The sequence below is a fragment of the Gallinula chloropus genome (assembly GCF_964237585.1).
Source record: "Gallinula chloropus genome assembly, chromosome: Z".
Lineage (NCBI taxonomy): Eukaryota > Metazoa > Chordata > Aves > Gruiformes > Rallidae > Gallinula > Gallinula chloropus.
Window position 1 is genome coordinate 48,574,935 of NC_140089.1, and position 25,674 is coordinate 48,600,608.

The 25,674-nt window shown below is 39.3% G+C and overlaps 1 protein-coding gene across 1 annotated transcript in view; it reads right to left on the reverse strand.

Moving 5' to 3' along the window:
- The window catches only part of SHC3 (SHC adaptor protein 3), a gene marked incomplete at both ends in the record, with an annotated part of 57,509 nt that overhangs the window by 13,314 nt on the left and 18,521 nt on the right, over positions 1–25,674 (reverse strand). Inside the window, 5 exons of the mRNA XM_084278134.1 lie at positions 458–509; positions 4,718–4,771; positions 8,847–8,966; positions 11,406–11,469; positions 23,502–23,572. Of these exons, the coding sequence (XP_084134260.1) occupies positions 458–509; positions 4,718–4,771; positions 8,847–8,966; positions 11,406–11,469; positions 23,502–23,572 (361 nt within the window). The remainder of the gene's footprint in view (positions 1–457; positions 510–4,717; positions 4,772–8,846; positions 8,967–11,405; positions 11,470–23,501; positions 23,573–25,674) is intronic.

Sequence of the window (25,674 nt, forward strand, 5' to 3'; positions counted from 1 at the left end):
CCAGCAAGCTGGCTGAAAATCTCACTGGTTGCTAAAGAATTGGATTCTGCCGGGAAGAATTAGGCATGTACTGAGAAGACATAACTGATTCAGCCACCTCATCGGAAGACTTAATCAGAGGAGAGCACTGCTTAGTTCTTGCATAGTGATTGGGTGTAGGTAAGTTAGCTGTTGCCTAGAAGCTCATGCAGCCAAGTAAGACATTTGATTTAAGAGATGAAGAGAATCCAAGTGGTATTTGGGGATGAACTACAGACAAGATGCGTTCCCAGTTTGAGAACCAACTTGTTCATGGCTGTTCTTTATTGCTACAGTCTTTCCATGACTCTGGCAATCTTTCTATTGGTCTATATTTAATTATTTTTTTTTCTGGGGGAAAAAAGATGACTGAATTATACCATGAATAATTCATGTTTCTCAAAAGAAAAAAGATGCAAAATAGATATTTCTAACTTACCTCTCCGATTAACAGGATCCTTAGCTACATATGCAACATAGTCAGTTGTATCCTGTCAAATAAAATTAAGATATGTACAATGAATGCAAAAGATCTTTGCACTGATCATAACAAAAGCTCACAGTCCACAGCGTGCATATTCCTGTGGGTAGAGGCTCAAATATGTGTTTTGCTCCAGTTATACACTACTTAAGCCCCATAAAAACAGGTACGGATTTTGGTACTGATCCAACCACCTTGCTTTATCCACAGTGTGATCTATTCCAGCAGAACTTAAAAATCTTATGCAAGGCCTTTGAAAATCAATTAAACAAAATTAGTAGGATTGGGATTGGGCCTCCTTTAGAAGGGAATAGAATTACAAGTCCTACTACCTGGAGATTTTTGTTCAGAACATGAAAAATCACCTGGTTCTGTGGCAGAAAACGTGGGAGTAACAACCCCGCTCCCTGAAAATACTGAGTAGTTTATTAATTCATGTGTGACAAGCAGGTGTGTTTACTGACTACAATGCTGTACTGGCAGAGATGCTCAGCCAGTGCTCAGCCATCTCCCAGGACACTCTCTCCCAGCCCGTGGGCAGCTCCCAGTCACCCCCTGTTGCCACATGCCAGCTGGATTTTCTGGCAAGAGCAGGATGGTATCTTATTTGGTTTTGGTTATTTGGGTTTTTTTTTTTGCTTGCCCTCCTGTAAGCGAAGGGGGTTTTTTTGTTTTGAAACAGAAAAGCCAGTGCTTCCAGGAAATGTGAGGCCTGCTGGAACATCTGGAAAATGCCATATATTCTTGATGCAACCAGGAAGTCCTGGCTAGATCCATTATTTCCTGGAGCATGACTGGCCAGCCAGGTAGACCTATAATGACATCTGAGGTACACATAGGATACACTACAGATGGTTGCATAAATCTACCCAAAGACTTTTCAGAGGTCTCATCCAAGACCATTGATAATTATGTCATGATCTAGTGTAATAATGAACATCAATCTTCAGTTAGAGGCTTTAGCTTAGCTTTCCCTAGTGCAAGCACACGCTGCCACAGCCCACCCAAAACAAATCAGTGTGCTGCACATATACATAACTTCCTTCTGAAGGAGAGGGCAAGGGAGATGCTGAAGCACCTTCCTGTTTCTGGTGACAGATGTGTAGCCATATCACTTAATGCACTATTGGAAGGCATTCAGACACAGCAGTAATGAGGCTGGCCTGCAAAAAAAAAAAAAAAAAAAAAAAAAAGCAGAGCAGAGGATAGCCCTAGAATTTTGTCCAGTAATTTCTTAAGAATGCAGTGACATAGTGTCTGGGCAATGACTTGAGTGGAAGTAATGATGCATATCAACAAGCCAGGGGATGAGAAAAGTGGCTGTGTCTATAGAAGCAAATAAACCAGAGCCAATAAAAGCCTGAGAGCTGTGCATGCTGTTTAATAGTTACTATTCTCTCCTACTCAGCTGTGCTGGTTTCCCTCACCATGCTCTGAAACTCTCTGAAGGACCAGCACATGCTGGGCATCAATCCCAAGAGACCACAAGGAGGGAAGAGAGTGAATGTGTGCATGCAAATTGCACTGTGCTGTTTAGTTTCAGGGCCAGAAAACAGGCCACAGATCATTCTATTTACTAGAACAAACATAGTTAATGGATACATTTATGCCTGAGTAAATCATAGATCTATGTCATAGTTAGCGTGGGTGTGAGAGACTGGAACCACCTACTCTTTATTCTATCTGAAGCTCTCAGATTCAAGCTGACTGTAACAAACCATTAAGGACCTAAGGCAGGCACATTTCACAGTGGCTAAATTAGAAGATTCCCATCAAAAGGCTATGCAGGGCTGGGCTGATGCAGCAAAGTGGTCCCTGACATTCAAGGACTGAAGACAAGTGTGAATGAGCTATAATTTTCACCTCAAAGAAATTGCATTGCAGTGTTAAAATTTGGAGGCAGGGCTGAAACTGAAAAACTGCTGCCTTCAGGGCCCTCTGAGAGACCTGCCTTATTAGACCTTACGAATTCCACCTCTCTGAAATTTCAGCAGGCATCTCCAAAAAACAGATATCTTGTCTTGCAGCCTGGAAACAGCCACCTGAAAGGACTATGGATGGAAAACATTTAGTGTTTCATCAGGAAGGGCTGAAGACAGCTAAAGCAAATCCAGAACACAGCCTTGGAAGCAAACTAAAAATGATTCTGAAATGGTGTGTAAAAAGGATTTTGTGGAGAGATTTTTAAGTTCCCATGCACTGACACAGCCAGAAATCATATGACTCATTGCAAAAGGGAATATTGCAAAAATATATATGGTACTTTAGCTGTTCTGCAAGACTGTGGAACACTTCTCCAGTGGTTATATTTTGAATGATGGGGTTAGTTAATGCTTAGGGAGTGGGAGGAAAGTTGCAAAGCTAATTGCTGGAGCAAATGTGTGGCAGATGGACAGAGCAGAAAAGTAGATGGGGTGAGAAGTGGGGGCAGCCTTGCTTCTAACTAAAACAAAATTCAAAATAAGGGACTCATTTCCTGAAGAAACATGGGCAGAGGTCTGGGTTTCTAGTTCAGTATGGCCTTTCTCCATCCATTTTGAATCTCATATGAGCAGATGAACTTATGGGCTGGAGCCCAACAGTGGCTTGGGGATACAATTTGGTAGTGGCAGTCCTCCATCAAGTGGAAATCATTAAGGGCTGATGAAAGTTATGCCTGGACAACCCACAAATGGGCTAATAAAGCTGTGATTTAAATCACATCCTTGCCTCTTGTGTCCTTCTGTGTGCATGCAGGACAAAACCCCCACCTGTTTTATGAACAAGCTTCTGAGTTAAAGTTCTGGCCAGATACTAGCCCACCGAGACAACCATGTAGAGTATCATTAGATATTCATACCTGCCCTCTCCTCCCTCAGAATGAGATCACCATGCAGCGGGCTTATTGGAAACACAGCTTCACAATTTCACTGTCTCTTGTAAGCTTCCTTACACCATGCAATTTGATTTCTCTGGTAGCTCACTGACTCAGTAGCATGATTTTTATCTCTCTATAACATTTGGAAGAGCTTGTTTACTCCAAATCCAATCTCTGCTGCTGCTTCTCTCCTCTTTCCTGGTAAATCACTCTATCAGTGGGCAGTGTGCAATGGTGTTTCCAGGACTTAGCATTTGGGATGGCAGATGGGGAGTGAAGAATCTTCTTACGGAGGCAGAGAACTGTGCTAATCACTCCTCTGCCCACTTCAGGAATTGTTCATTTACAGCATCCATTGCAATCTGTTGTATTTCAAAGCTGCTGTTGATCCATTTTTTGTTCCCCGAATTATTATGATATGGTGTCCTTTTACCTTCTGGAACTGAATTGAAGTTTGCCCTTATGTTTTCCAAGGATAGTGAAGTAAAAAGAGAAAATGCCAAGGATCTTCAACTTAACAGAGCTGAACTGAAATAATTAACTCACTAAGCAGCTAGAAATTGCCTTACTGTAGTACATGACTGATAAATCACAGATAATCATATGATGGAGGAAGAGGCAGACTTGTTCAATTAATCTAGGTTTGAAAGCTTTCAAACCTCTGAGGTAAGAGGTAAGCAATGTCACTGTTTTAGAACTCTGCCATTGCTTCCCAGGAGGCAAAAACTGTTTTTAAGCACATTTAATGCACCCTTGGATGGACTGCTTATAAAAACAGGGAAAAGCACAACAAGCAGGAATCTGCCCTTTGATCGAAATGATCCAGATAGCGTGGTGTATCTGAAAGCTGGGCAAAACTAGCAAGAAAGTTTTGGTCTTTTCCTGAAAGCCTGTCTTCAAGCTGCAAGAGTTTAGTGAATATACCTGAAGGCTGTATTTAGCACAGTCTTCTCAGTGTACACTTAAAGATGAGGTGGGGGGGGGGGGGAAGCATCCATTGTTATAACTACAATATAGTCTATCACTGTAAAAAGTATAAAGTAAAACACAGGACAAAGATTCACACAATACCCATATGACTATACAACATTACCCTAAAAAACAAAGCCCTGCTATTATATGAATGCTCACAGCCCTTTAATGCTTTTCCTTTTAGTCATTCAAAGAGGAGGATTTATGACTGCTTGTCAGTCGTTTCCCTCAAAAAGAGTTTGATGGCAACAATCAGGAAGAATTTATGAAACAAGAAACAGGAGCTATTGTGGTTATATTTTTCTTTCAGTAAGCTGTGCAATAAATTTTGTCACACAGTTCCCATAAAGCAACATCTATGTGGGGGAAAGCTTTAAAGAAATGCTTACCAGATCACCTCCAGATGCAAAGGAAATAGATTGCATATGGTGATTTGCTATGATCTGTATGGATTAGAAAGAATAAGTGTGAATCAGTAGGTTTCCTTAGACTTTATCCTTCTGGTTTCATTTTTGTTCTGTACAGGGGTGAAAATCAAAAACTAAGATCAAAACGAGCTCTGCATTTCACTTAGAAGGAGAGCAAAGACTAGTATGATAATATAAACACACTTAAGGATGAATGTATCTCTTCAGGTGTTCTTTAAAACCTAGCAGGACACAGCAAAATTGCCAAATGGGCTCAGAACTCCAATAAATCATACAGATCTGTCATACAGTATCTTTGGAGAAATTCTAATCTGCTAAAGCTCGCTTTCTTTATTACAGATAGTGATGAATGGAGCAAAGGATCATATCCATCAAAATACTTTTCTACTGATGCCACTCTGGTGAAATCAGGGAAATCATGCCATTCTGCACACTAGCTAAGGATCCTAACATTGCTTCCAATACCTACTGTGTCATTTTTTTATGTTTCAACTACCAACATGTTTGCCATATGCAAACAGAATTTTGAATCTAGCTGCAATGTAGCATTGTGGACAAAATCTCAGGCATACTCCAGGGCATTTGAAATTAAATTTGCTTATGTACAATTTGAACTAATATGATATTTCTCTGGCAAGAGACAAATTGTCATGAACCCCTAATACACGGAAAACAGCTCTGCTGCATTGCTATTTTCAGATTTAACTTATGAAATCTTTTAATAATGAAATCATGTAACAACCAAAAAAGAAAAGGTCATTTGAAAGAAAATTTCACTTGATCATTTGAGTTGCAGAAACAATGCGAAGGAACTTGCCTGGTATAGGACAGGCTCCCTGTTCAGTGCCTCAGAGCATGCGATAATAGTAATTTGGATCTTAATTGCCTGCTTTGGTGAGGATACCACATAATTTATGAAACTGTTTTGGAAAAAAACAAGGCTAAAAGGTGTTGTGGTTTAACCCAGAAGGCTGCAAAAACATCCACAGAGCAGTTTGCTCACTATCCTCCTCCCAGTGGGATGGGGGAGAGAATTGGAAACAGAAAAGGAGAGAGAAAAGAGAAAACAAACTCATGGGATAAAGACAACTTAATAAGACAAAAAAAGGGGGGATTATTAATAATAGCAATAATAATATTTAATAATACTAATAAAATACACAAACCAAGTGATGAACTGCACATTTCTCACCACCCAATGTCAATGCTCCACCAGACTCCGAGTTGACCAACCTCCTGACCCTCTCCCCAGTTATATACAGAACATGACATTATATGATATGTAGAATCATAGAATGCATTAGGTTTGAAGGGACCTTTAGAGGTCATCTAGTCTAACCCCCCTGCAGTAAGCAGGGACATCTTCTTTATATCAGGTCATTCAGAGCCCCATGAAGCCTCACCTTGAATATTTCCAGAGATGGGTATACTACATCTCTGGGCAACCAGTTCCAGTGATCTATCACCCTCACATTTAAGAACTTTTTCCTAATATCCCACCTAAATCTACCCTTTTCTAGTTTACCTCTTGTCCTACTGCTACATCCCATCATGAACATTCTTCCCCAGCTTTCTTATAGGCACATTTCAGGTACTGGAAGGCTGCTATAAGGTGCCCCTGGAGCCTCCTCTTCTCCAGGTTGAAGCATGTCTTCATAGGAGAGGTGTTCTAGCCCTTTGATCATTTTTGTGGCCCTCCTCTGGACAAACTACAATGGAATGTCCCCTATGGCCAGTTGGTGTCACCTGTCCTGGCTGTGTCCCCTCCCAGCTTCCTGGGTGTCCCATGCCTTCTTGTTACAAGTTACAGCAGTACAAGAAGCTGAAAAGTCCTTGAATGCTTGGCATCAACTAAAATCATCCATGTATTACCAATACTGCTCTCATCCCAATCGCAGCACTACACCAGCTGCTAGGAAGCAGCTATCCCAACTGAAATCAGAATAAAAATATATTCTCTGGGCTGTTTTCCCATCCTGCATCTTAAAGGTCTGAACTAGCAACTATCTTCCTTGGAAAGAAAAAAGCCTGACTTGAGTTTCTCTGGCTCAAGGTCCTTCATCAAGTCAGAGGGAGTTGACAGCTATTTGAAGTGCTTCTTTCATTTAAAGAGTGCTTCATCTTCAATATTCCTGCCTGTTGCACAGCAGTCTCGGAAAATGTGGCTAATTTGTAAGTGTTCACCAGTGAAACACCATTCCCTTTCACATCAATGAGGATTTCCTTCTCTTTTTACCATAAATGATCCAAACAATAGAGATGAACTAGTGAAGATTTGTTACACATTTAATATCGTCACTATTTTGAGTTGTGTAAATAACCCAGTATTTTAGTTCAGCATCATAAAACCAAAGAAGTATTTCAGATTGCCTCAAAACCTGGTTTTCCAAATTTTAAGAAAAGTGAAAAGAACTCAAAACCATCAGTTCAAGTCAGACAGGTTACTTTTTTAATCCACAGCTCAACGATTTAATTTAGTTTGAGACAGGGGTATTTCCCCCCACCCCCAAATACTGAAAACAAGGCATAGCAAATTACCGATGCCTTACATTGGTTAATATTAAATAATTCACTAATATTAGCATTTTGTGTCAGTCTACCCAAATCTGCATCTTATATAAATAAACAAAACAAAATCAGCTCATCCCTGCAAAACAATTGGTTTCCTGATGCCCTAAGGGCTAACAACACTGTCTTGTCTTTTCTTCCTGTTTCTCTGGGAAAACGATGCTGTTACAGAAGGTCACAGCCATCTTCCTGGGTTGGGCCTCAAAGGGCAAAGTTGCTGGGCCATGGTTATTTTCATATAAAATGCTTGGCACAAACAAGAAACAAGGGAGACCACAGCCAGACTGGGGACCTCTGAGAAACCACATTTCCCAGGCCTGCAGCACCCAGGCCTAGCCTATCTCAAAAAGAATCATGTGAGGGGAAGATAAACAGTTTTGTCAATTCAGAGAAAAGGCAAAACATCTGGGGGAGGATTTTTCCCTGAGATAAAGTAGTTTAACTCCATTTCTACCCTGATGTCAGCTGAAAACAAGTCAAGTTTCAGGGTTTGGCACTTTTTTAGTAGACTTAATTAACCTCAAGTTCCTATGCTTCTGAGTGGGGGCAACTGTCCTTATAGAAAACACTGCTGTGTATAATCCATAGTAAGACTCCACACTACTATAACCAGCCATAATGCAGCTTCCACAGTCTCAGTGCTCACTGAAGAGGATTATGATGTTTTCTAAACAAGGATAAGAATGAAGGTAAGTCAATGAGAGCATAGTAATAATCAACAAGCTTTTTAATAGACAGTGTATATTCTTTCTTATTCTTCAATTCTGAGGCTCCAAAGGACAGCAGAGTATTTTTTTTCTCCTCTCTAGCTGTATCTAGGCAGAAAGTTGCATGCCCTAACGCAGCGTGTGGCTCACAGCAAATAGCACAGCAGTGACTACGCATGTCTGTCTGCTTCCTCTTCATATATACCCTGAGCAAGGATTTTTCTCATCTCATACATCATTCACAAACCACTGCAGTGATTCTCCAAAGCCTGTCTGCGCCTTCAGAACAACGAAGGAGGAGAAATGGGCTGGTTGAAAAAGGCTGCCTCATCTTTCTAAAACACTGGCATTTCACTGCACTGCAAAATCTCAGAGACAGTATTTTTAGCAGCACCTTAGGAATAGATTGCCCTTTAAGGCTCTAAATGGGAAGACTGAAAACAAAGCTAAGGATGCGCGTGCTGTCCTTTAGTTACCATACATGTATCCCTTTTAACACTGAAAGTTTATAACTGTACACAACAAAAACTCCCATAAACAGGAAATGCCATTTCATGTCATAGAACTTTTAAGAGCAAAATCGATCTGCCTGAGACACTGCAAGAAGAAAATAATTAATCAAAGCTGTGTTGAATACTGGAATAAACTGAGTCCTACTATGCTTCACGTTCTGTTTTCCTTCTACAGATACTATTCCACAGATATTATTGTGGAATAATAACTTTGAGCACCTGAGTATGTTGGCTGACAGCAAATAATTGTGCAGTAAGATATTTATCAAAATCCTCACAAATTAATATGGCAGATACACTCACCTGTTTGGTATCCGGAGTCATGAGGTTTAAGCTGGTGGTGGAGATATTCAGCATTATGTTCATTCCTGCAAACTGAAGATTGCTCTTTCCCAAGATGCTAGAAAGAACTTTGCTTGGTGGCTGTGAAGGAAAGGGGCATGGGGGAAGAGTGCAAAGGGAAAAGCAGATTTTTGTTATCTGTTTATTTGGGGTGACCTTCATTGTATGCAGGGTTAGCTGTAATCTTAAAGGTTCCTAAAAAGTTGCTGACTTTTCAAAGATCATTTCATTGTAACAGTTGTATTTCCTCTGGAGAGAATTTCTCGTTTATGCTACAACTATTAATAATACTAATAGCTAGGCAGGTATTCAACCACTCTTGACCCAACAAAATAGGGGTTTTGCCAGACAACAGAGTCCCGTCTTCACCAAGGGACAAACTGAGTAGACTAAGAATGCTTAAAGTCAGTATCATAGAATGGCATTTTCTTATTCTGTAAAAAACTTTCAGCTCCTGAAATCTGTTGTTTTCTCTGCTTGTATTGACTGCTCTACCCCCTTCCCACATGTAAAGTGACAACAGAGATACTGGTGGGACTCTCACAGAAAGGGATACACAGTGTCATTATGATTGCAGACTTCCTAGCTGTAGCTAAAAGCCCAGTCATGGGCTAAAACCCCTGTATGCTGGGGTACAACATGCAGCTAAAGATTACTCCTAGCTCAGAGAAGGAGTAGAAAGTGTGGGAATGTATTAAAGGGAATGTAATAATATTGGTAACTTTTATAGGCTATTCACTAGATCTTTGGAAGTTTTGTAGCAATGCAAGTTACCCTGCCAAAGCAAAGTTGACCAACTTCTCACCTTTGAAAGCTACAGGGAACCACAGAGCTGCAGGACAGCTGCCTCCTTCAGGTCACCACAGCCTGCGTGCCCTCAGGCACCCAGCAGTCATAGACCAAGTCCTCCCACTTGATGCACTGGTGAATATTTATGCTAGTTGTTGGGCTATAAAAGCAAAGCTGTAACTGGAAGCACTGTTCTTCTGCCACTGCATTTGCATTTGTCCAAACCTGCTGTCAAGCTTAGGAAGTTTTGTCCTTGGCAGGACAGACAGACATATATTCAGTTTTAGCTTCTTTTTCTGCTGTTCAAGCGATTAAAAACATGCTACCTACGTACTACTTGTATGTAACTTTTATGCCACACTATTTTAGTACATAGTACTTCACTGACTTCAGTCACTTCAGTGCCCACAGTGAGAGTAGAGGGTGAAAATGTGGCCTCAAGAACATGCCATTTTACCCAAACTCATAAGCTGTTAGTGGCAAAACCATGGTGAAATACAGACTGGCAAAAGCTATCTGTCTCTAACATTTACCTGAAATCCTGTTGCTGGGCACATTTGCTCCTGAGCCAGTAGTCCTAATTTCTTCTCAATAACTGATAACCCACATCACTTCCAAAACCAGCAATACAGGAAGGTGCCTCACTAGGCACATGGGACTCTGTTTAACCTACTTTTCCAAATATATTTTGCACCATTTTGGTCTCCAATGAAAAAGTTATTTTCCTCTTCAGGTTTAGAAACAGAACCTAGAGAACTTAGAAATGCCAATGTGGTAAATCTGGTGGCAGGGGGTAGGAACCACAACCTTAATTCAATTTCCAATTAGCCTGTGACATATGTCATCACATACATCTTCTTTTACCAGGGGTAGATTCTCCACTGCAAGCAAATGGCATTTCATCTCATCCCTTTCTGCTGGGAGTCACCCTAGATGGTGGAGCAGCTAGGGGAACAGACAGAACTTTTTCTTCACTTGCCCATTCTCCTGTGCCCCAAAACACACACATTAAATACCAGCTTTGCTAGCAGGGCCCTGGAAGTGCAGGGGGTGTAAGACTGTCGAGAGCCATCAGTGTAGGAGCTGAGCTGAGGCTTCCTCCACTAATTGCCTGCAGATCCTAACTTCTATCACACAAATGAGAACAAAAGCATGGCAATAACTGTGTCAGGTCAACAGCCACCAGACCTGCTGTCAGTACTGGCCACTGAGGGTCAGCCATTGAAAGAGCACAAGGAACAGGGGTTCACCTGGTATGTTCTCCCCATTTTCAGAAATCAATGATTTCCAAACTCAGTCATCAGTAGAGCTATGCTTCTAGAACAAATTAATCACTTTCAAAAACTGACTCCTGCAATAGCTTCCAGCACCTACTTCCACTATTTAGTGCATACATTTTATGAAAAGGCTTCCCTCTTTGTTTGTTTTAAGCCTTCCACTTGCAATCTACAAAAGAAAGAAAAGGAAAAAGAGGGGGTTTCTAGAGTACGAATATAAAGGCAGGCTACAATTTTTTTCCTAGATGTACTCATACTTCTAGATGCCTATAAAAGCAGATCCTGGCCAGAGGGCAAGAGGCAACATACAGTGGGTGAAAACAGCCAATACTTTAAATGATTAATGATCTGCAATTCTCAAAGCTGCTTTAGAGTCACCTGCCTGCTGTGCCTTGTCTCCTCTGTGTTAAACTAAGAAAATACAGTTAACTGCACTACAAGAAAAGAAAAATACCTTTCGTCTCTTGAAGGCTCCTTTGGCACCAGGCACGGCTTCACAAACACGAATGATTGCTTCCCTGAAGAAACAGAAAAAAGCTTTATGGCAAATGAATGTGTGGGTTTCTACATCATGCTTGAAATGCACTGGGAGAGAACAGCTTCAGACCACACTTCTGGTCACAAATGAGGATAGTTAGTGGGTCGGAGAGCTCACTTCTTAGGGCTGAAGCAGGTGCCATTCAAATTTTTATTACTTCAGTGGGAAGCAGGAGACAGTAAGTGGTCTTTTCAATACTATAAGGAAGAGTATCTTGACAACTTTAAAGAATAAAAAATGTTTTCTCACACTATTGAAAAGACCTTTTCTCACTGTAAATTAGAATATTTGTCTTCATACCTTCTTCCAACTCTAACTTTTTGTACCTTGCTAAGTTGCATGGAGTCTTAAGACAGGTTTTTATCAACATTGTTTCACATCTCATGTGGCTGGGTTTTTTAAACGTTTCTTGTAATGTAAGGGGTAGCAACTATAATTTTTCTCACTACTATGCAATGTTTTTCCAGTCATAGCAAACCCACTTGGCTTTAGATAATATCAGAACTTTAAAAAATTCCTGATAATATACATGCTGCGTACATGTTATGTACAAAATTTCTTTAGTAAAATCTGAGTACTGTATTTGTGGCCTATTTTTACATTGTAGGCAAAATTAATGTCATTAACATTTTGCTTCAGCTTCCTAATAGGTCTTTCTTCTTCCCATGGCACTCAGGTTGAATGAAAGAAACACATTGAAAATTCATTTGAATTCATACTTTCTCATAAGAGAGTAACTGTATATGACAAACTCTTGAAGTCTTACTGCTGCAAACGAACCTTACAGATCCTTTCATTATTTAAGATCATGCTACCTGAACAGTCAGTCTGGTCAGTATTTACAATTTGCTCACATGCACACAGAGACATTCCTGTGGCCATTAGCTACAAAGCTGTAATAGACATGTCCTGTTGCTTCTCTAAGACAGAAAGGTTGCACAGAGTTGAGTGAAGGTGACTCCAAACCTTACTTGACAGTTTTAAATATGGATTGAGACTAACAGCACATTGTATTTAGACCTAAAAGCAGGCAAATAACATCTATTTTATGAAAAAAAGCATACAGAGAGGGAGACAGTGAACTACAAGCTAAAGAACAGTTAAAATAATCAAAACCTTAAAGCATCACCTTGATAAAAACATAAATTATTTTAATTTTATGCCATGTGCAGGTTGTTATTTCAACTACACATTAGGTGAATGCACAGGATCAGCAAGTGAGTCAGGAGAGAAATGTCATGTAAGTGTCAGCATGCAACATACAATGGCTCAGCAAATGTCACAGATTTATCTGGATGCAATCAGTAATCACTATATAATATTGCCTGGGGTTCTTTTACCTAGGGCTAAATCCAAAGTTCAAATCACTTGAAAGAGTCACATGCATTTATTACCATTTGGGGATATGTGGTTGTGGGGGTAGAACAGGCCTTGCAGGACTTTTGAAGTCCTGTCCCACCAAAGCAGTATGAGATTTATAGCAAGAGAGAGTCAGAAAAGCTTTCAGGCAGACATTCCTCTCTTCAGGTCTAGAGGAGAGCTTGTTTGTTCCACAGCTTGTCTTTTTCTCTTTTTTTCCCCCAACTACATCTGCTCATCTAACAAAATTGCCTCTCACTACAAAACCTGCCTTGCATATGCCCTCAGACCATCACAGCTACAACTGCACTCCATTTCATGGCTCGGCGCTTATGTGTAGTTCCCACATTTACCACACTGCTCCGTTGAGCCCAAAGAACTGTTTGAGTTAAAGCAACTACTAACTTTTCTTACAGAGCAAGTAAAAATTGGTTGGATTAGAAAACCAACCTAATGCATCTTAGAAATAGAGCACAGCAAGCAGCACAGACACTGACCACCACGATACTGAGACATAGGTTGCTCCTGAAAAATGTAACCAGGAAAAAGAAATACTCTTCTTCTTCACCAAAACTGTTCTTCTTGGACTCAGGAATGCAAACAGACACTGCATTATACAGAGCCACTCCCCACCCCCAAGCCTTGCTACTGAACTACAACTTGTGGTTTCCCATCTCTTTCCTTGCACTGAATGGGGTGAGAAGTCCAGGCCTGTGGCAGTACCCAGCCCACTGCTGTCTTTCTGCCCATGCCTCCCACTTCCCCAGGCGTGTCTTAGCTGCAAGTTGCTAACACAGAGGAATCATCAGCACTTCATCCTCATGTTCAGTAGTCTCAGCCCTCAGAGGGAGTTGAGTCATTATCCCTGGATATGTTTTAAAAAAGGGTAGATGAGGTACTTAGGGATGTGGTTTAGCATAGGACAGGAATGGTTGGACTCTATGATCTTCAAGGTCTTTTTCAACCTTGTAATTTTGTGATTCTGTAACTTCCTTTCTCTTCCCATTTGCCTCCACCAGCTTCTCTCTCAAGCAGTAACATGGACTGGTAGGAAGTAAAGGGAATTTTCAGTTCACTGCACCCAACAAAAATCATTTATAAGCTTTCTATTTTTCTAGTTCAGAACTGAGTTCTGTAGTGGTTTTGCTACTACCTTTTCTGCCTGCCTGCTCCTGATAATCAGACATAAAGCGTGTTTCTCAATAGACCCATCTGACTCAAGGACCTTGTTGATCAAAACTGCCACTTGACTGTAGGAGAGGAAATGCAACAGTTGAAGAGCCTGAAGCCCAGGGCTGGGGCTGGCAAGGCAGCCTTGGTTACTCTTCATACGTGCTGCCTCTGCAGCACGGGCAAAGCACTAAGCAGCTGAAAAGCTACTATATACATCCTCTCACTCAATAACAAAACACTATAGATTCCCCAACTACCTGTCTTCCTTTCAGTAAAATTGCTTGATGTTCCTGAAGTCTGCAGGAAGACTGGAAGTGGTGGGGGAAGGACCTGAGAAAGGTGACAGCTTGTTGAGATAAATGCCAGATCAGGCGGGACATCTGAACTTGAATTTGACAATTACTTTTACTTTGGGTTTTGAAATTCTGTGAATACCAAATGTACTCCAGCCACCACAGGGTTTAACAATGCTTTTGGTGAAAATGCCAGGAGCTTCAGAAAAGATATTCATAGAACAATTCAGCCTAGACAAGGTCAGAGTGGCCTGGCAGCAATTCTTTTTGTACCTGCAACAAAAAGGACAGTACTTTTCCCACCTGAGAGTTAATAAGTCTTAAAGAAGTATCTGATGAAACAGCAAGAAAAAACATGGCTGATAATCTGCACTGTTGAATACTTTTTCCCAGGTGAAGGTCCCTGGATCTCTATATTCAGAATATTCTAGATGATTCTGTGGAAGGAAGGAGGTGTCTTGACACAGCATGGTGACATGGGAAAGGCATCTTAAAGACTTCTTTCCAATTTGCATTGCCAGGCAGCACATGGCAGACATAAGGGTTTTTTGCACCAAATCAAATTTGCAAACCCCTCTGCAGCACAAACACCTGAGCCAGCAAACAAGCCCAGAAATAGGCAGTACTCCTAAATTGAGACTCATGTTACCTGACTTCTGCATGCAAGTACTTGTCCAAGGGGGGCAAAACCAGAAGCACTGGACGTGTCCACATGGCAAAACAGTTACACACAGTTTGGAAAAGTCAGGTGCTTTCTTTCCAATAAGAAAGTTATTTGACAGAGACACATTACAGCTTTCTAAGCTGCATGGTGTTTCATGAGCTAGGCTCAGAGGCGTACCAGCACAGAGTTATCTCAGTCTCTCAGAAAATTAGCTACTGCACTGTCTGCAGTAGGGACCACGTCCCGAGTTCCAAATATGTTCAAGAGTGTTTTCTGCTCTGCAGATGGTCATACTGTGGAGTTGCTGTCTTGGCACAAAATGTGTTGTGTATTTTTAATATAATTTCAGCACACAAATGCATCTGGTGAAAAATTACCAATATGTATTTTCCAAGGGCGACCTATTCTGATTTAAAGTGGCTTGATATCTTTCTAAGATGGAAAAAAAGACATTTTGCATTGCCATTTTGTTCCATTAAAAAGGCTAATGCCCTAACATTTTTCATAGATTTAGTTATATTTTACTATGACTGTTATACAAAGTAGCCTACTCAGGAAGCTCAAATCTGTTCCTCTGTGAGGCACCATCATGTGAAAATACCCTTCCTTCTTTTGGTTTCAATGATTCATTTTTTTTTTTTTTTTGGCTGTGCTTCTAGGTTTTGGTTTTGTTCATTTTAATTAATAAGATTTAATTGGTTAAAAAAAGAAGTCTGGAACTCGTATTTCAGAGAAATGACAGGCACATACCAGTTACACAGATTTTCTGAACATATTTGGAAAATGTATAACCATCTCAAATATTGAGTTGATAAACTAGTTTTTTGTCTGAAATATTTTGTGTGACAAGATTTAAAAACTGCCAATATTTTCTTGTTAATATCCTATAGTTCCCAAGTTTATCTTTGCCTTCTCCAAAGCATACAGCTTCACAACTTAAAAAAACAGACATTAAAAGATGGACATTTTAAATGAAAGCATGAGATGTCTATAAGAGTTGTACAGAAGGCTCCCAGTTATTTCTTAACAGTATTATATTCCTGCCAATTCTTTTAATAATTTATAAATCATTACCAAGTGTTGTACCAGCATTTACTGAGGAGAAACAAAATCTATACCAAATATAACTTGCTTCTGAAAAAGAAAAAAAACCCAGAGACCAAGAATAGATTTTTAGAAATCTGTTTAATAATTGAAATATTATTTGTTCATCTGCAAAACAGGCAAAATGAGCGCGTGCTGCCTGAAGCAGCAGAGGGAACATTCACAAGCTCTGAAGATTATACCGGTGTATTACTGTTTACAGAACTTTATATGCCAACTGCCAAATTGACCATGTGTGGAAAATGTAAGGCTGCAGAAATAGCTAAGGAAAACAGAACACACGGTGTGGATAGGGAGGGGAGGTCAGCTCTCTGGTGTGCATGTGACTACTACCATGCATTCAGAGTATCGTGCCAGCAGTGTCCCCACCGGGGACCACTCCCAAAAGTGGCACAGAGACCAAGCAATGCCATTTACCACATCAGTCTAACCAAAGTGAAGCCTTTCCTGAGCACAAAAGTGATGAAAAGCCTGCAAGAAAAGATTTGTGGAATAAGTAAACATCAGCAGATGAGGCACACAAGCTGTTGTCAGTCGTAGAGCAAGATGATGATTCCTCCTTCTTTCCCACCTCAGCTTCTCATTTTGTTTCTTGAAACAGAGGTTTTTCATGTGTAGAACATCTACAAGTAGAAAATGAAAGGAAGCTGGCTGACTTCATTTTTTGTTTATTGTGTAAACTTTTACAGTAAAAGGACTGGCCTTTTGCAACTGTTAAACATGAAGTACCACGTTATTATGTATGTAGTAGGCAGTCCATCCAACCACTATTATTTTTATACTCCTGCATCTTCAGTGTGAGACTTACATCACTCTGCTAACAGAAACCAGTGGACTTGAGAGGACTCCTTGGCTTTTACTGGCAAAGAAACTTTTTAGGACTCCTTGGCTTTTACTGGCAAAGAAACTTTTTATCTATTGGTATGCTCAACTACAGCTCCGTTCTCAGTATTCGCAGATTATCTAACTGTAAGGAATATTCAAGGCAATTTCAGCACAATCTGTACCTTCTTTTATAACATGCAAGTAAGTTTCAGAAACTGTTTCGTTCATCAGTAACAGAGAAGTCTACCTGATCCTGATGACTACTTCTAATACAGCAGTTCTGAACAATGGTCTTATTATGTAGAGTGAAACAGTATATCCAGTATCACACCTTATTTAGATATATCTCTCCACTTTGCACACACAGAGATTGGTGCTTTGCAAAACTGGAGCAAACCCATACACTTTTTCCTTGTAGCTATGGCAAATGTATGCCCCTGACACACAGTGCCAAAGAGGCGTATGACTGCTCTTCCACTGCTGAAAACACAGTTAATGAAACACTATTTAGACTCTGACAACCTTGGTCTAAAATTTAGGGTACCAAAAAGGAAACCTCTTAAAATATTTATTACTACTTTTATGAGCATCAAGTGGAGGTACAGAAACCCTTGATGTTGAAAACACACCTACAAAGACCTCCTTTCTGCACAACCCTACATCTCTCAAGAATAAGGTCAATGATACCAAAAAAAACCCCAACCCATTTAAAATGTACTTTGAGGTTTAGGTCTGTTAAGTAGCTTCAACTCTTCAACTTCTTTTGAGACCTTCAGGCTTTTTTCCACTCAGCCTGGTCTCTAGCTGTTTATTCTAGTAGTGGTCAGGGAGATGGAAAGAGGGAATTAAAACTATCTTCTGTTGCTAAGTCAGGATCATAGTAACCTCCAAACTAGGTCCAGCCTCAGGTCATTTATGATAGCATCTTATCTCTCACAAAGTAGCCGATAGCAGGTACTTCAAAGGAAGGCATAGGAAGCCTTAGAAAAGTAAAATGAATAAAAAAACCCCAACAAAAAACCTAGTATCAAACTGCTAGGTATGATTAAGAGAATAACTGGGAAGTGTCTCTGATTCCAAGGTGCCAGGCAGTTGTTAACTTCGCATTGCAATTTGCATTCAAAGTATGTTAATACCACTCTGCTTTAGTCCTACTGTTTCTGCAGAACCACGTGGAGTCACCAGCTTTCTGAAAACCCAGGGCACAGCTATATCCAAAACTCTTCCTTGATCATTTGGCTTTCAACTCACCACCTTCCCCATGCCTAGAGGCCCTTTGCTTTCTCACAAAAGCAATTAGAATGGGGGAGTGCAATTCATTATTGTGACTCAGGTGTTGCATACCATGTATTAGTGGAATAAATCCAAATACTAGATAACATTTTCCCCACTAACAGCACATTGAAAAATGAAAGTTTTCAATGTTAAACATACAAACCCATGTTTTCCCTAACTCATTTCTGTATTGATGACAGTGAAACTAGCAAATGATGGTATTCTCTGATAGTATCAGGAACTATAGCTGTCATTTCCCCATTTAGCAATGACACTTAGAGGTGTGCTGGATGGCCTCATTCATTTTTGAGAATCCTGCTTCTTTGTGAGCAGCAGTCAGCACCCCATGCTTCCCAGGGCTTTGGCCCTGAATTTAAATTGTGCACAAAGAGGATTCTCATCCACACCTCTTCCTGTGTACCCAGACTGCAGTTGGGTATGCCACCCCCTAAGCACCACCCCACATCCAGAGTCCATGTAGGCAGAAAGCAGGAGGTCAACCACACTCACCTTACAAACAAGAGAGCATGTTAAGGAGGAGACTGAATACAGAATTCACTGCAGATAAAACGTTACCTATCTGCCTTCAAATACCACAGGGGATACAGTCTTCATTTGCAGCTCTTCCATGCTTTTTTCAATGATGCTGGCAGACAGCGAATTTCTGCAAAGAATAGAGATACAGTTGAAAGAAACATTACATCAACCAAACTTCACTCATATTATTTAGCATTGGACACCAACCAATCTCTAAAATCTGGATTTCCATCATCTCCCCTCCAGAAGCTTGGGATATTTGCACAAATGGGTTTGGTTTTCACAATTAGTCAAGTTCAGGCCCCAGATTTGGAGAGGAATCTGAGGAATCTCTCTCAAATTGTTCAGCCCAACAGAGTTCATGGAGAGGACTGGGATCAGAGTCTAGATTCAGGTCCACTGCTGACATGAAGTATTTCAGTCTTCTGAAATATTTCAGTCTTCTTGCTATTAACACAACAGGCAAGATTATGTTTTACTTGGCACAGGGAGGTGAGACTTTCTGAGGCTGCATGCAGTAAGCTGGTTGCATTCAATAACATACCAATGAACATGCAGCTAAACACTGCCATAAAATGAACAGTGCATGCAACATCACTCTAATTCAACCGAGTGCATAGCTACACTCATGCACACAACACAGTAGTGCAGACTCACCACACTACCACAGATTTAACAATAAGCATGGAAACATACTATATGAACTGCAAATACTGCACATGTTGCAAAAGAATGTTACCTGATATTTTAAATATTTTTTTTTAATGAACAGCCTGAGGGCACAAAGGGCCTGGATATACAAGCATAAGAGTTGTTCCTTTCTGTGACAATGATGGTAGGTTTCAGATGAACGTAGGACCACTTGCCAGCTGCGGTTAGCTCAGTAGATTCACCTGCTAGTCCTCCTGTTCCTCCGCTGTGTTGAAGGTGGAAGGCTTCTGGTTTGTCTTGCTGCCCAAGAAAGTCATCTTGACTTCACATTTTTTACAAGATTTATCGCTGGATAATTAATGGTGCAACATGTGGATTCACCTGGCTTTTAGTTATCATCATGCATAATTGCTGACCCTTTTCTTGCACATTCATTTGTTTGCTGAAGTATTCATATGACATTACATTCATTACAGAAAAGAAAAAATACAATACAACTGTTTAATACTACTCTACTTCTTCTATTTCTCCAGTAGCGAGAGAATATTGAGTCTTCAAATGTGTAACAATAAAGGGAAAACCCTGTTATAAATCATTCATAATTGCTCATTTTTCCTCAAATCAGATACCAAATTAGGGTAACAATACCTTTTGTCAGGCACCATCAATGTTGTTGAGATTTGATGGAGAGTCTGACAGGTGAAAGTGCTTGCTCACTGCTATCACATGAAGCTAAATGTATTTCTATGAGTCTTAACATTTTAATTTACAAAAAATTAAAAAGCAAACCAAACCCAAGTCACAGTCCACGTACAACAGGTTTAAGTGGCACAGGTTGATTTTTCATGTCACTGTGACAAGGAAGGAAAGACTGCTGACTGAACTGTTTACACTGGGGCTTCAATACAGTTCCTGGAGTTGAAGGCAGAGCTTTTCATTTGTCAGACTGCTTTTCCCACAAACACTGATGTATATGGTTTCCTAATGTATTCATTATAACAGCTGGGACTTTCAAAATATTTGGACAAGCTTTTCCCATTAACTTATTTTAAATGGGCGTCTTCTCCTCTAGATAACTAGAAATCTTAGGCCATTTTTAAAGTAACTGCTAAGTGTTCACCCAATGATTCAAGCATTTTTTACAAGCATTAATTTAATCACACAGTTGTCTGTGAATGGGACTAGTGGTTTCTCCAAATTAACACCCAGCAGAGTCAGAAAGTACACATCTCACCCTCCTATGACTGACAAAAAGGGTTTTTCTTCTAGGAATTGGTGCTGATCATCTTTGGAGTTTTGTTCTTCCTCAAGGCTGGTAGAGAGATAAAGTGACATAGGCAATAACCAGAAGGCAGAGAAAAGGCAAACGTAGGATTCCTAATGGCTGACTTGCTATTTGTAAGCTACTCAACATGGAGGAAAAGCAAGTGTAAGGAAGCAGGCAGGGACAGGGATACAGTGCAGTGCTAGAAAGGGAGTGTTTTGTATGTTTCAAACATGATGTGTGCTTGCTAGGAAGAGATACACCCAGATTTCCACACTGAATCGGGGAGCCTGTTTCATCTTTTCTGTTTTTTAACAGTACTTAGTAAATGCTGCATAATACCAGAAGTAATATGGGCCCAGGACAGATCACTTTTTTCTATGACTGATTTTGCAAGGACTTTGAAAGAATAACAGATTAAACAGGTGTGCCACATGCAGCAGGAAAAAATTACGAAGTTATGGGTCAGAAGAGGATCAAAACCATCTTGACATCTGTCTCTCCAGTTATGGGAAACGGTGGAGAAGTTTACACAGCCCCACACACAGAAAAGCTTTTACTTCAGCTGTGGCTCTAGGTTCCTCAGCTGGAGCAGTCACAGCATTAGTAGATCTACGGACCCAAGTCTCAGTCACACTCCATCACAAGTGGTCAGGTTACAAGGCCAGTTTTGGTACTGATAGCAGGCGGCAGCATTGGACATACCTAAATCTAAATGTATGATAGAGGCATAAATGTGACTTTCAGGTACTTTTATTTGTAATCAAAGGGCTGCACAGTCCATTTGATGCCAGTTGGCTTCTTAAGAGGCAATTGGTGCCTGGTAATATCAGAACATCAGCCTTGTTAATTCTTGTACATACCTTGAGGCCTATGTTATTTTTCTTAATAAACTTGAACAAGTTAATCAGCAACTGTGAATTCTAAATATTTCTTAATAAAAAATAGACTTGTATATGAAATGCTACATGGCAAGTGTGGTACAAATTGCTTCCTGTGGGTACCTAAGATATTGCATGGAAGTTCCCAGAGCCATACAAAATACAAACTAAGATGGCAGATCCTGATTCAAGTCACCTCCTAATTTCAAAAAAGTTTTAGATTAGGAACTACAGGATTGTAATGATGAGTTAATGAATTTTCATTGTCATACAATAAATATACAACTCTAAAAGCAAAAATCCCAAGCAAAACAGGAAGATATGGCTTCTTGCTTGAAGAAAGTATCCTGTGCTCTATGTGTGGTTAGAGGAAGAAAAGCCAAGAAAATTCCCACTATGTAGTCAAATACGTTTATAACTTCAACACAAAAAAAATATAATTCTGGGTCTGTTTCACAGTAAAAGCCAAGAATAATTTTTTTACTGAAAGAACTATAATACAAAGGTACCTTGTTTATGCAGACCATATTGCTTTAGATCAGCAAATATGCTAAACTTTTAATGGCAGAGTTGTGTCTTCAAGCTGGATAATAAGAAAAGTGCAACACTATTACAATGAAGACATAGAGGGAAAGAGACTCTGCAGAAAAATAAATCTGATTTTGGTTCACCTTCAGGTATAGAATACAAACCCAGAACTTACCACATCTGTTTCATAAGCCAGTATCGCTTAACTTCCAAGTGGTAAACACAAATGTGCCACCTGCATTGGAACTACAAGTCTGCTTAGACAGGAAATAATTTTAAAAGGTCACTGCTGCAAATACCACAGAAATGCACATCATGAGTTTAAAAAAGTACAGTAGTAAAATTATCAAGTGCCTCCATAACCTACATTGCCTGAAAACCAGAATTCTGTCATTTACCTGGCCTTGTGCTTTTACACCCCTCGTCGCTGAAGTGTCTTGACAAATTAATGATCAATATTTTGTGAGGACTCACAAGGTCCAATTCAAACCTGCTGTATGCAAGTATAATTCAAAGTCAAAGCATATGGACTATACAATCAGCACCCAATCCTAAAAATGTTTTCTCATTTAATAAAATAAATAATTAGCTGTCTATGGTATGGTTTATGATAGATTATCAGCAGCTGTAAAATGCCTCAAAGAGGTGAAACTCAAGCACTGTATCCAGTCATACAACTTTATATTTGTTGCTTTGTAAAAGCTGACTTCATTATTACAATGGAATAACTTGAAAACATGATCTTCAGTTGCTAGAAGACGGCAGCCATCTGAAATCAAGGAGCTTAGTTTTTCAAGTGAAAATGCTTGCGAAACACTACTTCCTGTAGGTCTCAGAAAATAATCTTCCAGAAATAAAATGTTTCACGGACCCTTCTTAAGACAATGTTGTACTTATGTACTGTTCTTAAAAAAAAATGCCACGACGTGTTTAAAAGAATTGCAATAAGACCATAATACAAGCTTATTGTTTCTTACAAACAGTCTGGGAAAGACAACTTTATTTTTTCTTTTGTCTTTGATATCATTGTGGTAATATACTTTTATTTACATCTCTGTTTTTCCAGTTTATAATCTGATATCTTTTAATGAGAAACCTGTGGCTCCAAACCAACTCCTTAGATTCATTGTGACAAACGCATCGTAGATTTTGAGCTTATTCTGATTTCCCCTGTCACAAAATTGGTACCCAAATAAGTGTCTTATTTGATACAGCAAACGGGCATAAATTTTCGGAAGCATTTCCTGGCACACTGGAAGACCACAAAGAAAATATCCTTCAAGCCCCCTTGGAGATAATATTGATACCAAGTGAGATATTTACCTGTGAATGCAAAATTAAAAAGTGGATTTACAGTATCCAAAAAACGTTTATGTGTTTTGCCGTCTTCTCAGCCTTTCCACTTCAAGGGCACAATTCAGACGTTACTTTAAAAAACATACTCGTACGAAGTCTTACCTTGCAATCTGTGTTCTAGTATTGAAGTCAAGAGATCTCATTGACCGTAAGACTTCTATACACCCCAAGTACTGTAAGGAAAAAGAAAGAGTTGGAAAACATATTATCACTATTCTTGAGTTCTGGGAGAAAACGCAGCCAATCATTAAAAAGCACTGTACAATTCTTATCTTTACATTTGATTTATCCTGTATGTCAGGTAGGTTTTTGTGATCATATTCTTGTATGTCACAGACTTTTTCCATAAACATTTTAGTCCACTTAAGTGTCAAGTGTGGTTCAACATATTTTATGTTTAACCTAATCACTGTAATACACCTGGTCCATAATGTTTTGCTGTGCTTTTTAATTTTCTTCGATCTAAATTTTTCTGTTTTAGATATAAAGATAATAAGGGGGGTGTGTGTGTTAAATAATAATTAATAATGAAGCGTGGTAAAGAAAATTCGTCCAGCACTGGTTAATATGAAAATCTTACCTAATAAAGACAGAACTAAGCCTCATTATTACTAAAAAGGTAAACTGTAGCAGGGAAAGCTGAAAAGAGTACCAGAAATCCAAAGAGGATTCCTCAATAACCAGCTCAGGGACAGGTGGGATTTAATACTTCCTTTTATTACATTAGTATAAGATATAGGAGAATGCTAACAAAATGTACTAAAACCCCAGGCTGGAATATAGTTTCAACAGGGTAATTCAAGAGAGGAATGAAATGAAGGTTAGCTAAGGAAAGTTAGCTAATATTACGAAAAAGTGACATTTACTGACTCAGATTTTTGCCCTGCATCTCCATGAAAAAGAGGGAGTACTGCTAAAAATTATGTTAAAATATAGCATTATCACAGGAGTGATGAAAACTCAGGTGAATCTTCTGGACCTGCTTCCAAAAGTGGGCATAATTTGCATGTGCTAAAGTTCACATGCAGCTACAGCTCTCCTCAGGTATTTGGCTAGTAACTTCATACAAACCAACTCATGCCTGTGATATCCCATGGCGGTATCTTTGCACACAGGTTACGTACTGAACGTCACACCTGACTTTTGTAAATCAGAGGAAACAGGGATTAGTCTACATAATGAGCCTGATAATCCTGTTCTAGTATTGTGATTTTAATACAATCTATTTGGGTGTGAAACTGATGCAAAGAATCAAGTGAGGCCATCAGTTTATGTGTATATGTGAGTTTTATTTATATTGAAAAAATATTTCAATGAGAATTACTACATCAGTAACTCTGCTATCTAGAGTTTCAGTAGTGCTTTTTCTGTAGAAACATTTATATGTCACAAACTTTTTAGAAGCTAAAGAAGTGTCTAGCTTGTTTTCACATGCCTATTATTTAATTTATTATTATTAGAACTTTAAAAATTATTAGAACACTGAATAAAATAAACTAGTGTCTCAAGTGACTCCTATTCATTGAACTGCTTGAACTTGGATTATATAAACCCACATTTTGTGGAAAGGGTTGTTTCAAGATCCATTTCCTAGAATTTTTTAGAAATCTCCTGCAATCTTGTCTTATGTTTTCTGAAAAGCTTGTAAAATCCTCATGGAAAAATGTCTTATCTATAGAGATCCTATCATGTGGACCTTTCAAGCTAAGGTCATACACTCAAACTGTTTAGATTATCATCACTCCTCTATCAGTGCAAAATTAGGCAATCTAAACCTTTTATGCTATTACAGGTAGATTCCTTTTTTTCAGCTGAAGTCAGTTAAGTTATGCCAATATACAGAAATGAAAGATGTTGTCCTGTAATCTTTTTGTGCCATTTTGTTATAATTCTAGGATGCTTTTATATATAATTTTCCCCAAATAGGTGTTTCATTTGAGACACTTTTGTAATTAAATATGCTGCAAATGGTATAACTATTCAAAGACATCCAGGTGATTTTTTTTTGCTACTGAATTGCTTGGCTTTCATTATTTCATCAACCTGTTCATTTAGACCACTCAATACTAAAGCACTCTTGGTTTGCACTTGTTTCTTCACTTATCTATATTTGCCACAAGTCTTTTAACACAAAGTAATTGTACAATTTTGAGAAGCAGGTCCAACATTTTGTAAGCAAACTCTGAAAAATAGTTTGACAAGTGCATGCAGGCGTGCAAATAAATACACAAACACATGTGCACACAAGTCACTGTCGAAATAAACTCACAAATAA